The sequence below is a fragment of the Ascaphus truei genome, chromosome 14, assembly GCF_040206685.1.
Source record: "Ascaphus truei isolate aAscTru1 chromosome 14, aAscTru1.hap1, whole genome shotgun sequence".
Classification (NCBI taxonomy): Eukaryota; Metazoa; Chordata; class Amphibia; order Anura; family Ascaphidae; genus Ascaphus; species Ascaphus truei.
The window spans coordinates 7,196,854-7,209,514 of record NC_134496.1 but is presented as its reverse complement, the minus strand read 5'-3'; the positions used below and the strand labels follow the sequence as shown (position 1 = coordinate 7,209,514).

The 12,661-nt window shown below is 51.0% G+C and overlaps 1 protein-coding gene across 6 annotated transcripts in view; it reads right to left on the bottom strand.

The window, feature by feature from the left end:
• The window catches only part of MYO7B (myosin VIIB), a 234,965-nt gene that overhangs the window by 128,154 nt on the left and 94,150 nt on the right, over positions 1-12,661 (bottom strand). For all 6 annotated transcript variants that reach the window (XM_075569626.1, XM_075569627.1, XM_075569629.1 and 3 more), the window contains 9 exons: positions 10,940-11,098; positions 10,580-10,672; positions 9,943-10,037; positions 9,055-9,139; positions 8,332-8,550; positions 8,111-8,239; positions 7,791-7,979; positions 6,657-6,827; positions 5,515-5,598 (listed from right to left, as the gene is read on the bottom strand). In XM_075569626.1, coding sequence (XP_075425741.1) covers positions 5,515-5,598; positions 6,657-6,827; positions 7,791-7,979; positions 8,111-8,239; positions 8,332-8,550; positions 9,055-9,139; positions 9,943-10,037; positions 10,580-10,672; positions 10,940-11,098 — 1,224 coding nt within the window. The remainder of the gene's footprint in view (positions 1-5,514; positions 5,599-6,656; positions 6,828-7,790; positions 7,980-8,110; positions 8,240-8,331; positions 8,551-9,054; positions 9,140-9,942; positions 10,038-10,579; positions 10,673-10,939; positions 11,099-12,661) is intronic.

Below are 12,661 nucleotides of genomic sequence, written 5' to 3'. Positions count from 1 at the left end.
AGCATCTGTTATGTCACCCTCGTCCTGTTGAGATGGCGCGCTGGTGTTTACACTGAAGAGGCTCCTCACATAGCCCTCAGTGCATTGGACTGGATCCTCTGAGGCTGTCTGTACTGTTGCTCCCCGCCATCCTGTCTCGCAGCTGCCTCCAAGACTTCAGCTTGGGCTATGGCGACGGCGGCATCCCCTTCTTTGCTTAGAGCTTCTAGATCCACGTCCAATTCGGCCTTTCTACGCACAGCGGCGGCGGCATTGGCGGCGGTGGCATTGGCGGCGTTCTGCTCCTCCTCTTCTACGCACGCTCTCTCTGCCCTTATGGCTGCCTCTCTCCGACCATATTCGGCCCTAGCACATGCGGCCTCTGCGGTGGGTCGCGCCTGGGTAGCCTTTGCGCGCGCGCTAGACATGTTAGATTGTACTGATTTCACTGACCTTGATGAGTGGCTGGATGTGCTGGAGCGCTGTGATGCGGTTTCCAGCAAAAGGTCTTTTCTCTTATTCTCAGCTTTCGTGATAGTGGATCGCACGTGGCTGTCACGTGTCAGGTCAATATTACTCTGTAAGCCTCTTTCTTGCAGGCTGGTCAGGTGATTGATGTATGTCTCTGACCGATCTTGGTAGCACGAGTAATCAGTCCTTAATTGAGTTATTGCCTGCTCGAGCTGCTGGAATGTTGCTCGATTGCCAGTGCTAGCAACATTGCGTATTCCCAGTGTGGTTTTTTCCCAGGCCTTCTCTAATTTAGCACGGTGCGCTTCAATGTCAGCTTTATATTTTTCGCGGGCCTTTTGTGTGAGTGTGACTATCCGTTTAGGCCGTGCGTCTGCCTGCGTCTGTTGCATTTGTGCAGCGATCTCTGTGTCTGAGTGGTCACTCTCCTGCGTAGTGTCTGGTGAGGATCTGAGTTCTGCCATGCTGCAGGTGTATGTAGGCCTTTAGCCAGTGCGTGTGGTGTGCGGTCTGTTACCTGCGTCAGCGACGGGTGACTGTCTCAGATGATGCCGGTCGGTGTCCTGCAGCGTCAGCGTAGGGTTAGCTGTACTTACAGGTGTCCGATGGCTCTGGCCCATGTCCTGGCGGGTGTCCGGTGGCGTGGCCCTTGGTGGCGCTAGCCGTGGGAACGTGGTACAGGGGTAGGTGTGATGGTAGCTCCTCACTGTGTAGCTGTGCAGAGGGTGGACTCAAACAGAAAGTCAGTAAAAGTACTGTGTGTAATGCACAGGTCTGCTGGCAGTGCTGCTGTTTTTTTTTCTGTGCTGTTTAAAACTGCTGCTTGTTTTTTGCATAAAATAAAGATGTTGCTTGTTTGCTTTATAGAGGCTGATGGCTCTGTGTAGCCGTGTGGAGCAGTATGCTTGTACTGTGGTTGTGTGAGACTGGTGTTTATTTGCTGTGTAGAGGTTGATGACTCTGTGTAGCAGTGTAAGCAGTCTGCTCATCCAGTACCTGTTTCCAAAAGCTGTGTCACAGCAGCTTTCGTGTTTACCTCAAGCACACGGTCTCCGTTTTTACTATTCTGGAACCAGGGTCACGTGTAGGATGTGAATGGACCCAGATAGCTTAACTCATGCCTTCCCTCTTCCAAAGAACAACAAGTCCTGTTTGTCTTTTCTATCTTTATTGCAGAAGTAGAGAAACAAAGGGTTCTTGTAGGTGTAGTGGTGTAGTAGAGAGTGCTTCTCTATGAGGAGTGCTTGTATCAAAGGAATGACTTGTGGTAAAAACAGAAAGGCCTTGCCAGGGGTATGAGCATGGCAGGTACTCACTCTGTCCTGGGAGGAAAAGGAAGCGAGGAGCAAGTGTCACACAAGAAAGGTGATGGGACTAAACCAACTGTGAGCAAGACGGGGGAAGACAGAATAGCCCATTCTAACATAAGAGAGCTGAGAGGTTGCTATAACAACCCGCAGACTATGTGAATAGAGCAGGAATAGATACACTGTGTCTATAACACAGACACTGCCAGTCTTCCGAGCAGATAGGCATGCAACTGAATAACGCTGACAGGCAGAGGCTGCAAGAGCAAAAAAAAAAGGGGGGGGAGGTTGATAGTCAACTGCAGTTGTGGATAGACGCGATACATAGGCAGTGACCAAACCGCCCCTTGCGCTCCGCAGCCACCAAATCTCCCTGCAGGGCACCTCGTCACTTGAAATTTGTCCATGCGTGCTCCGGTCCCGACACCATGTTTAAATGTCCCATAGTGCACGGCCGCCGCTCATGTCAATGTACCAGGCGGCCTCCTGTAAATGTCCCTTTAAAGGATGACACGTAGGAGCATCCGGGGCCTGGGACATTGACGTGAGCGGCCGATGCACAGCATGGGACATTTAAAGATGGTGTCAGGGTCATAGCCAAATGTCCAGTGGCGAGATGCGGTGGAGCACATGGTCGCAGCCGAATGTCCCATTCCGCCTGTTGGAAACCTAAGTTTGTGGGAGAGGGATGCCAATGGTCCTGTCCTCATAGGGTTGTCTGTACCACAGCCTGACCGCCACTGTCCTCATAGGGTTGTCTGTACCACAGCCTGACCGCCACTGTCCTCATAGGGTTGCCCCTACCACAGCCTGACCGCCACTGTCCTCATAGGGTTGTCTGTACCACAGCCTGACCGCCACTGTCCTCATAGGGTTGTCTGTACCACAGCCTGACCGCCACTGCCCGGCTAAGGTTGCCACTACCACAGCCTGACCGCCACTGTCCTCATAGGGTTGCCCCTAACACAGCCTGACCGCCACTGTCCTCATAGGGTTGCCTGTACTGCAGCCTGCGCTCACATTGAACCTGCCCCTCCTGCAGGATCTCATTGCATCATAACCTCCCAGCAAGCGGTTCCCACTCTATCCTTTGCGTGGGCACTCAAATCCTGCACCTCCCCTATATAAGACTGGAAACTATCAGGGGTTGAAGTCTCATGTATTATTGCTTGTCACAAGTTTCTGTCACGGTACAAGGGGGTGTCTATATCTGTGAAGTGTTTGAGACGGCTGTCAATAAAGCACCTTTTGTTTTATAATAGTTCCATGCGTCCATCTTTCTCTATATACTTCTACCCACGCCCAGCCTGCAGCTACCCAGCACCCTGCACAGGCCTGAGAGACTGAGCCCAGCCTGCACCTACCCAGCACCCTGCACAGGCCTGAGACTGAGCCCAGCCTGCACCTACCCAGCACCCTGCACAAGCCTGAGAGACTGAGCCCAGCCTGCACCTACCCAGCACCCTGCACAGGCCTGAGACTGAGCCCAGCCTGCACCTACCCAGCACCCTGCTCAGACCTGAGAGACTGAGCCCAGCCTGCACCTACCCAGCACCCTGCTCAGGCCTGAGAGACTGAGCCCAGCCTGCACCTACCCAGCACCCTGCACAGGCCTGAGAGACTGAGCCCAGCCTGCACCTACCCAGCACCCTGCACAGGCCTGAGACTGAGCCCAGCCTGCACCTACCCAGCACCCTGCACAGGCCTGAGAGACTGAGCCCAGCCTGCACCTACCCAGCACCCTGCACAGGCCTGAGAGACTGAGCCCAGCCTGCACCTACCCAGCACCCTGCACAGGCCTGAGACTGAGCCCAGCCTGCACCTACCCAGCACCCTGCTCGGGCCTGAGAGACTGAGCCCAGTCTACACCTACCCAGCACCCTGCACAGGCCTGAGACACTGAGCCCAGCCTGCACCTACCCAGCACCCTGCACAGGCCTGAGAGACTGAGCCCAGCCTGCACCTACCCAGCACCCTGCACAGGCCTGAGAGACTGAGCCCAGCCTGCACCCAGCACCCTGCTCAGGCCTGAGAGACTGAGCCCAGCCTGCACCCACCCAGCACCCAGCACAGACCTGAGAGACTGAGCCCAGCCTGCACCCAGCACCCTGCACAGGCCTGAGAGACTGAGCCCAGCCTGCACCTACCCAGCACCCTGCACAGGCCTGAGAGACTGAGCCCAGCCTGCAACTACCCAGCACCCTGCACAGGCCTGAGAGACTGAGCCCAGCCTGCACCTACCCAGCACCCTGCACAGGCCTGAGAGACTGAGCCCAGCCTGCACCTACCCAGCACCCTGCACAGGCCTGAGAGACTGAGCCCAGCCTGCACCTACCCAGCACCCTGCACAGGCCTGAGACTGAGCCCAACCTGCACCTACCCAGCACCCTGCTCAGGCCTGAGAGACTGAGCCCAGCCTACACCTACCCAGCACCCTGCACAGACCTGAGAGACTGAGCCCAGCCTACACCTACCCAGCACCCTGCACAGGCCTGAGAGACTGAGCCCAGCCTGCACCCACCCAGCACCCAGCACAGACCTGAGAGACTGAGTCCAGCCTGCACCCAGCACCCTGCACAGGCCTGAGAGACTGAGCCCAGCCTGCACCTACCCAGCACCCTGCACAGGCCTGAGAGACTGAGCCCAGCCTGCACCTACCCAGCACCCTGCACAGACCTGAGAGTTGGAGCACTGCAGTGTATGTACGTAGTTACACCCACGCCCACCCAGCACCCTGCACAGGCCTGAGAGTCGGAGCACTGCAGTGTATGTACGTAGTTACACCCACGCCCACCCAGCACCCTGCACAGACCTGAGAGACTGAGCACTACAGTGTATATACGTAGTTACACCCACGCCCACCCAGCACCCTGCACAGACCTGAGAGACTAAGCACTGCAGTGTATATACGTAGTTACACCCACGCCCACCCAGCACCCTGCACAGACCTGAGAGACTGAGCACTGCAGTGTATATACGTAGTTACACCCACCCTGCACAGGCCTGAGAGACTGAGCACTGCCGTGTATATACGTAGTTACACCCACCCTGCACAGGCCTGAGAGACTGAGCACTGCAGTGTATATACGTAGTTACACCCACCCTGCACAGGCCTGAGAGACTGAGCACTGCAGTGTATATACGTAGTTACACCCACCCTGCACAGGCCTGAGAGACTGAGCACTGCCGTGTATATACGTAGTTACACCCACCCTGCACAGGCCTGAGAGACTGAGCACTGCAGTGTATATACGTAGTTACACCCACCCAGCACAGGCCTGAGAGACTGAGCACTGCAGTGTATATACGTAGTTACACCCACCCTGCACAGGCCTGAGAGACTGAGCACTGCCGTGTATATACGTAGTTACACCCACCCTGCACATACCTGAGAGACTGAGCACTGCAGTGTATATACGTAGTTACACCCACCCTGCACAGGCCTGAGAGACTGAGCACTGCCGTGTATATACGTAGTTACACCCACCCTGCACAGGCCTGAGAGACTGAGCACTGCAGTGTATATACGTAGTTACACCCACCCTGCACAGGCCTGAGAGACTGAGCACTGCCGTGTATATACGTAGTTACACCCACCCTGCACAGGCCTGAGAGACTGAGCACTGCCGTGTATGTAGCTAATCTGACGTGAGCTCCTGTAGAGGCGGGTGGGAGGGTTGCAGTTATACCGCGGGTTTCTGTGTCGGCGGCACCGTATGAAGCGGCGCAGAGAATAGACCTCATTTCCCTCTCTTACCTGTCCTGATAATTTTGAGGATCGTGTCAGTTTCATGGAGGAGATTTCCCTGGAGTTTTTCCCCTTCATGTTGGCTCTTTGTGACTGCAGAAAAACACAGGTATTCTCGTGTTAAGGTGCAACCCCACGAAGCCGGCTAAAAACCCACCTTCCCTAAACCATGTACCCATATCTCCTTAAACCGACCACTTCCATCCAGCTTAGTTTGTTTATTTGACTTCTTTTGTTAACCGGGAAATTAATCCCATATTGCCGTGGCGGCCAACTCCGGTCCTGAAGGGCCACCGGCAGGTCAGGTATTAGGGATATCCCTGCTTCAGCACAGGCGGCTCAGTCATTATGATTGAGCCACAGATTGAGCCACCTGTGCTGAAGCAGGGATATCCTTAAAACCTGACCTGTTGGTGGCCCTTGAGGACATATTGCATTACTTCTGAATGAGAAGTGTTTATCTATTAAATGTTTTCTTGACCCCGTCCTTATCAGAGTCGATAAAGATAAGGGGAGGGGGAACAAGGAGGTACTGTGCAAACTCATGTTGAATCCACGGCGATATCAGACAAAGCCAGAGGAAATCGAATCCCTCCCAAGTCTCCGCTCACCATGTTTACAAACTACATTTTAAGAATGACCTATGTCTGTATATATGTGTATTTCTACTTATATAGCACCACAAATGTACGCAGCACTTTGCAGAATTAGCAGGAGATTGTCTACAAAGGTTCAGAAGTGTGCTCCACAGGCTGGTAAAGAATGGGAATTAGGGAGGTCTGCCCCACAGAGCTTACGATCTAAATGGAATAATTGGGACACTTATACTCACTTAGTGGCATCAGATTGGGGTAAAAAAAAAAAAAAGTTAATCAATGACGCAGATGTAACCCCTTAAATGTGTCACTGCCGTTAGTATACTTTGCTCTTAGGAGGGACTGGTAAAAGCTGCTATTCCATTGCCCGAAGGGTCTCCAAACGCACTGCGATGCTGACTTCCTGGCAGTGAAAGGGTTAATATTCCTCTATTTTCCGTTCTCTTTTATAACATGTATTCTTTCCCATCCTTTACAATGCTCCACGTTGAAACCTCCATGACTTCCTCCTCGCTCAACACCTGTAATATCTCGGTATTAACGCGTTCCGCTTACCCCCTGCGGATCGCCCCTTATCCCCGGCCGCAGGTTATTTTTCCGGCTCAGGGTGTCGTAGATTTGCGTGATCACAGAGCTGCTTTGGCTGCTGAAGCTCGGGGCGTATAAAGCTGGTTCGGGGATCTCCCCCATGAAACGCAGGATAATCTTCCAAACAGCCAGCGAAGCCTAAAGTGAGGATGAGAAGGGACACTAAGTAGGGGTCCCCAACCTTTTTGTGCCCAAGGGCACACTTGAGAGTTCAGGAGAGAGTGGTGGGCACTAACCAATTAACGTATGCCATTTTTCATCCAACAAACCCTCACCCACAGCACAATACCCCACAATCCCCCCCCACAGCACAATACCCTACAATCCCCCCCACAGCACAATACCCCACAATCCCCCCCCACAGCACAATACCCTACAATCCCCCCCACAGCACAATACCCCACAATCCCCCCCCCCCCCCACAGCACAATACTCCACAATCCCCCCCAAAGCACAATACCCTACAACCCCCCCCCCCCACACACACACACAGCACAATACCCCAAATGCACAATGTGCACACACACTAACACACTTTAGCTTGTGGTGGATGCCCCCTGTGCCACGCCGGTCCTATGGAGTCTGGAGTATCACTACACATATATTTTCACACCCAGAGCATCATCACTTTGTATTTCCAAACAAGTTCAAATACAGACACGGAACCGATCCAGTGGCTGATCTGATTCCTCTGTTTCCTGGAGCCATCAAATATCTTTTTTTTTTGGGCCCTTATGGGACACTTTGAGTTAAACATTAAACTGTGATAGTGCGACCAGGGCATTACTGCACAGAAACTCCCATTATCTCTGTATTAATGAATACGTCTCATAATTAGCCAATGTTGCCACAATAACGGCTTTACGCAACATTTTGCTTTTGCTAGATAGAGCCCATATGTGCTGCGTAATTCTCTGCTTATCCACCTTGGCTCCGGTGTCCCGAGCAGAGGGTTGGAAAACACAGAGAGTATTTTAAAGGTTGTTAGTTGTACCAGGATCTTACACTAAGGAAGCAGAGCAACCCCTATGAGGACCTATTTTCCTAGGCGTGTTGGAATTATAAGCCACTTGTGGTTGTGCAGAGAGGAATAGGACTTACAACAACATCGCCGTGGTCTTCGTGGTACAGCAGAGGCTGGTGCAGTGGCTTTCGTGTGTGCGTGTCCGTGGCAGAGCCCTGGAAGTAGGTGGCAGCAAACTTGGGGAAGGTGAATTCCGCCAGGTGATCCATGTCCTTCTCCGGTGCAAGGTCCATGGGAATCGTGTCCAGATCAATCTCATCCAAAAGCTGCCGAAGAAACACAGCCCGCAGGCACAAGTCAGACCCCCGACCACACAGCTACTGTCACAACTCTGCCGACCAAGTCCTCTTATCCTTATGACTGCCCTGTGCCCCTCTCGTACTGCTGCAGTACCTACCACAGAAGGTAAGAAACCAAACACTCGTTCCACCATCTCCAAGTTGTCCTTCTCTTGTTGCTTTAACAAATCTTGCTGCATCATCTTGCGCTTCTCTGCCTGCTCCATCTCCTGCCGGGTCATGCACTCCTGCCATTAAGGAGAGAGCTTAAGGACACAGAACGCATAATAATGATGACAGAACCCCATCTCAGGTCGGCTTTACTGGTGACCGTCCTTACCCGTCTCTTTATCCCCTGATATCGCTTGCGGGCCAGCATGCCCCTGGTAAAAGTTTGCAGCACCAGCACAGCCTTCTTCTGCTGTGCCACCCTCTTCCGCAGCAGATATCCCCGGCTCTGCGCTTGCAGTTGGGTAATGACCTTCCGTGACCTCTGATATTGCTCACAGAGCTGCCGGCCTCGCACCAAAGCCTGCAGCCTCTGGAAACCATGTCGCATCTGGGATAAGGGAAATAATTGGTTACATAGTTACATAGTAGATGAGGTTGAAGAAAGACATGCGGCCATCAAGTTCAACCTATGCTAAATTTAGACGACACATAGGCTGCTTAGGCTGGGGACAGGAGGAACCTGAGGGGGTTGGCGGGGTTTTGGGCCCACGCATACAGCCGGAGGCGGGGGGTTAGAAAGTGGACGTGGCACTCCGGTCTGCAGTAACCCCTCTAGGAAGGTGCGCGAGTCGGGGGACATGGCGTCTTTGATCTCTTGGAGCAAACGGTCTGGAATTCGTGGGGTGGTGTAGCCCATGAGGCGCATGATCACCTCAGGTTTCACCCATTCCGACCGTTCGTGGTCCAGGAGATCCCCGACTCGGGTCATCCGTGCCTGGCAAAAGCGGCGAATGATTTTGGGGGACTCCAACATCCGTGCACCCTGAAGTACTCATACTCAGAACGGAACAATGCAAGAGATATATAACAGGTGGGAGGCAGAGGAGGTTACTTTTGCATAGGTCTTCCTGCCGTGGTAACCCCTCCAGGTTGCTTGAAGTTTCACTGCGGCCTGTCTCTGTCTCAGGAAACGTTTCCTGCAACAGAAAACGGGGCAGACATTTAAAGGGGCGATTCCCCCTAGTGTGCTAGCGGCAGTGACGTGTTTAAGGGGTCACATCTAGAGTATTGCAGCCGTTTTACCAAAATCTCACAGCTATAAGTATTTTATAACCTTTTTACGTTAGTTTTAAACACGGTGAGATGAGACTTGGGTGGGGGGGTGATTTCCTCTAGTTGCTCCCTTTGGTCCGATTTAACAGCACACAAGAGTTTGCCCAGGCAGCCCCCCCCCCTCTTTCACCCCTCATTATTGGCTCTCTGATAAGGACACAGTGGGCTAAGGGTACAGAAAACAAAGAGGGCCCCATTTGTAATTAATTTTCAAGGAAACAAAGCAGTAAAATCCTTGCTTTTATCATGGTTAGATGCGTTTGAGAAAGCCAAGTTAATTGTTAAAAAGGCTTTTTTGGGCCAGCTATATAAGATTGGGCATTCAAAGAGGACCTAACACAAGCGATAATCCCAGTTAAATCATGTGAACTAACACTAAAACGCAGCATCTTCAATCAGCAATATATTTATCAACATATTTGTATTTATTTATACAGATTTACCATGGAAATCAAAACCTTATTAGGTAGAACAGTAAAGGAGACATATGCCACGCTCAATAGCACTCCATTTTGACACATATACATAAATACATATATATATATTTTGTGGGGGCTCAGGGGTTCCCAAAAAGAGCTTGCTGGGGTTCTGTGTTTTGTTAGAACAATAAAAGGAGACACAACTCTATTCTGAAAACGACATTGGGTATTTGATATACATAACCCACCGGTCCTTAAACCCTCGCATAACCTTCTGGATCAGAACGGCTTTGGAGATGAGGGCTTTCTCACGTTCCACCTCCAGTTTGGTGTCATGATTATCCTGTGCAAAGAAACGGCAAATGATAGAACACAACATCATATCTCATTTATCTCATCCTTTTAATAGTTGTTTTTATTTATATAGTGCCCACAGTATACCCAGCACTTTACTAAGAGACAATACAGCACAGGGATATTGTAATACGATAAGTGCAAGAAACAGTCAGAAAATACTAAAGGAAATCCCTGCCCCGGAGAGCTTACAATCTAAGTGGTATGTTGGGAGAAGTTACAGAGACAGCAGGTGAGGGAATAAGTGCAGTAGATGGCAGTGCTTGGGCACAGTGGTTGGTAGGAGTGACTGTGGGTGTGGGACAAGAGCTATGAGTCCAGGTTTGGAATTTAAGAGGCGAGTTTTAAGGTTTGACTGAAAGGAGGGGAGAGAAGGTGCACGGCGTATACTGGAGTTCCACAGCTAAGCAAATATAGATCGTATGAAATTGCTTATAAATAAAGCTGTGGATCCAATACACATAAAAACAAAGGTTTGGAAATGCAGAGATGTTTTGGCTATGCTATATAACTCTACCATGTTAGTTTTACCTTTAGGAAGAGTTTAGTTTTTCCGACCTTCCAGTCATCATCTTTTCCAATCAAGGCCTTAATAATATCGATACAGCAAGCGAGAGGATCCTCCTGCAGACATAGAGAGACCTTTCTAATGCATAGCGGAGTCAAGAAAACTGCAATGTGTTTGCTGGCCCATCTGGCAGCTAAAGGGTTACACAAATTTAAATACACAGCATGCAATGTAACTCAGAAAGAGCACAGACTGCAGGATAGAGGCCCACAGTGTGAGAATCCCTCTACTGCAGGAACCCTGTAACTGTAGCGCCGTTTCTGGAGAGCTGTGCGCGCTGGGGGGGGGGGGGAGGGGGGGGGAGTAAATATCCTTCCTCCCACCTTGTTGCGGTTGGGAGACGCCATTGGTAGCAGCACCCGATATCGATGGTAGAATTCAGTGAAGCTGTATCGGATTGGATATCCTGCCTTCCGGATTCGTATCGTCTCCATCATTCCAGAGTATTGCAGCTGCCGGATACATAGTTCCCGATCAAACAGCTACGGAAAGACAGGGACACCAACTGAGCAAGAAAGCCACATGGGACCCCCCAGTGCACATGGTCCAGGCACAGAGAATGTGCACTGTATGGGAATGTCCTTGAGTGCACAAAGCTTACACAGCACAGGTCACAACCAGAGTGTACACATTTAGGGTTGCCAGGTGTTCAGTATTGAACCAGACTGTCCTGTATTTGGACACTCTGTCCAGTACAAAATGAGAGATGATACTGGACATGTATGTGTATACCGGTATTACCTCTCTGGGCGTGTATGTGTATACCGGTATTACCTCTCTGGGCGTGTATGTGTATACCGGTTTTACCTCTCTGGGTGTGTATGTGTATACCGGTATTACCTCTCTGGGCGTGTATGTGTATACCGGTTTTACCTCTCTGGGCGTGTATGTGTATACCGGTATTACCTCTCTGGGCATGTATGTGTATACCGGTATTACCTCTCTGGGCATGTATGTGTATACCGGTATTACCTCTCTGGGCGTGTATGTGTATACCGGTATTACCTCTCTGGGCATGTATGTGTATACCGGTATTACCTCTCTGGGCATGTATGTGTATACCGGTATTACCTCTCTGGGCGTGTATGTGTATAACGGAATTACCTCTCTGAGCATGTATGTGTAAACCGGTATTACCTCTCTGGGCATGTATGTGTATACCGGTATTACCTCTCTGGGCGTGTATGTGTATACCGGTATTACCTCTCTGGGCGTGTATGTGTATACCGGTATTACCTCTCTGGGCGTGTATGTGTATACCGGTATAACCTCTCTGGGCGTGTATGTGTACACCGGTATTACCTCTCTAGGCGTGTATGTGTACACCGGTATTACCTCTCTGAGCGTGTATGTGTATACCGGTATTACCTCCCTGGGTGTGTATGTGTATACCGGTATTACCTCTCTGGGTGTGTATGTGTATACCGGTATTACCTCTCTGGGCGTGTATGTGTATACCGGTATTACCTCTCTGGGCGTGTATGTGTATACCGGTTTTACCTCTCTGGGCGTGTATGTGTATACCGGTATTACCTCTCTGGGCATGTATGTGTATACCGGTATTACCTCTCTGGGCATGTATGTGTATACCGGTATTACCTCTCTGGGCGTGTATGTGTATACCGGTATTACCTCTCTGGGCATGTATTTGTATACCGGTATTACCTCTCTGGGCATGTATGTGTATACCAGTATTACCTCTCTGGGCGTGTATGTGTATAACGGAATTACCTCTCTGAGCATGTATGTGTAAACCGGTATTACCTCTCTGGGCATGTATGTGTATACCGGTATTACCTCTCTGGGCGTGTATGTGTATACCGGTATTACCTCTCTGGGCGTGTATGTGTATACCGGTATTACCTCTCTGGGCATGTATGTGTATACCGGTATTACCTCTCTGGGCGTGTATGTGTATAACGGAATTAACTCTCTGGACGTGTATGTGTGTACCGGTATTACCTCTCTGGGCATGTATGTGTATACCGGTATTACCTCTCTGGGCGTGTATGTGTATACCGGTATTACCTCTCTGGGCGTGTATG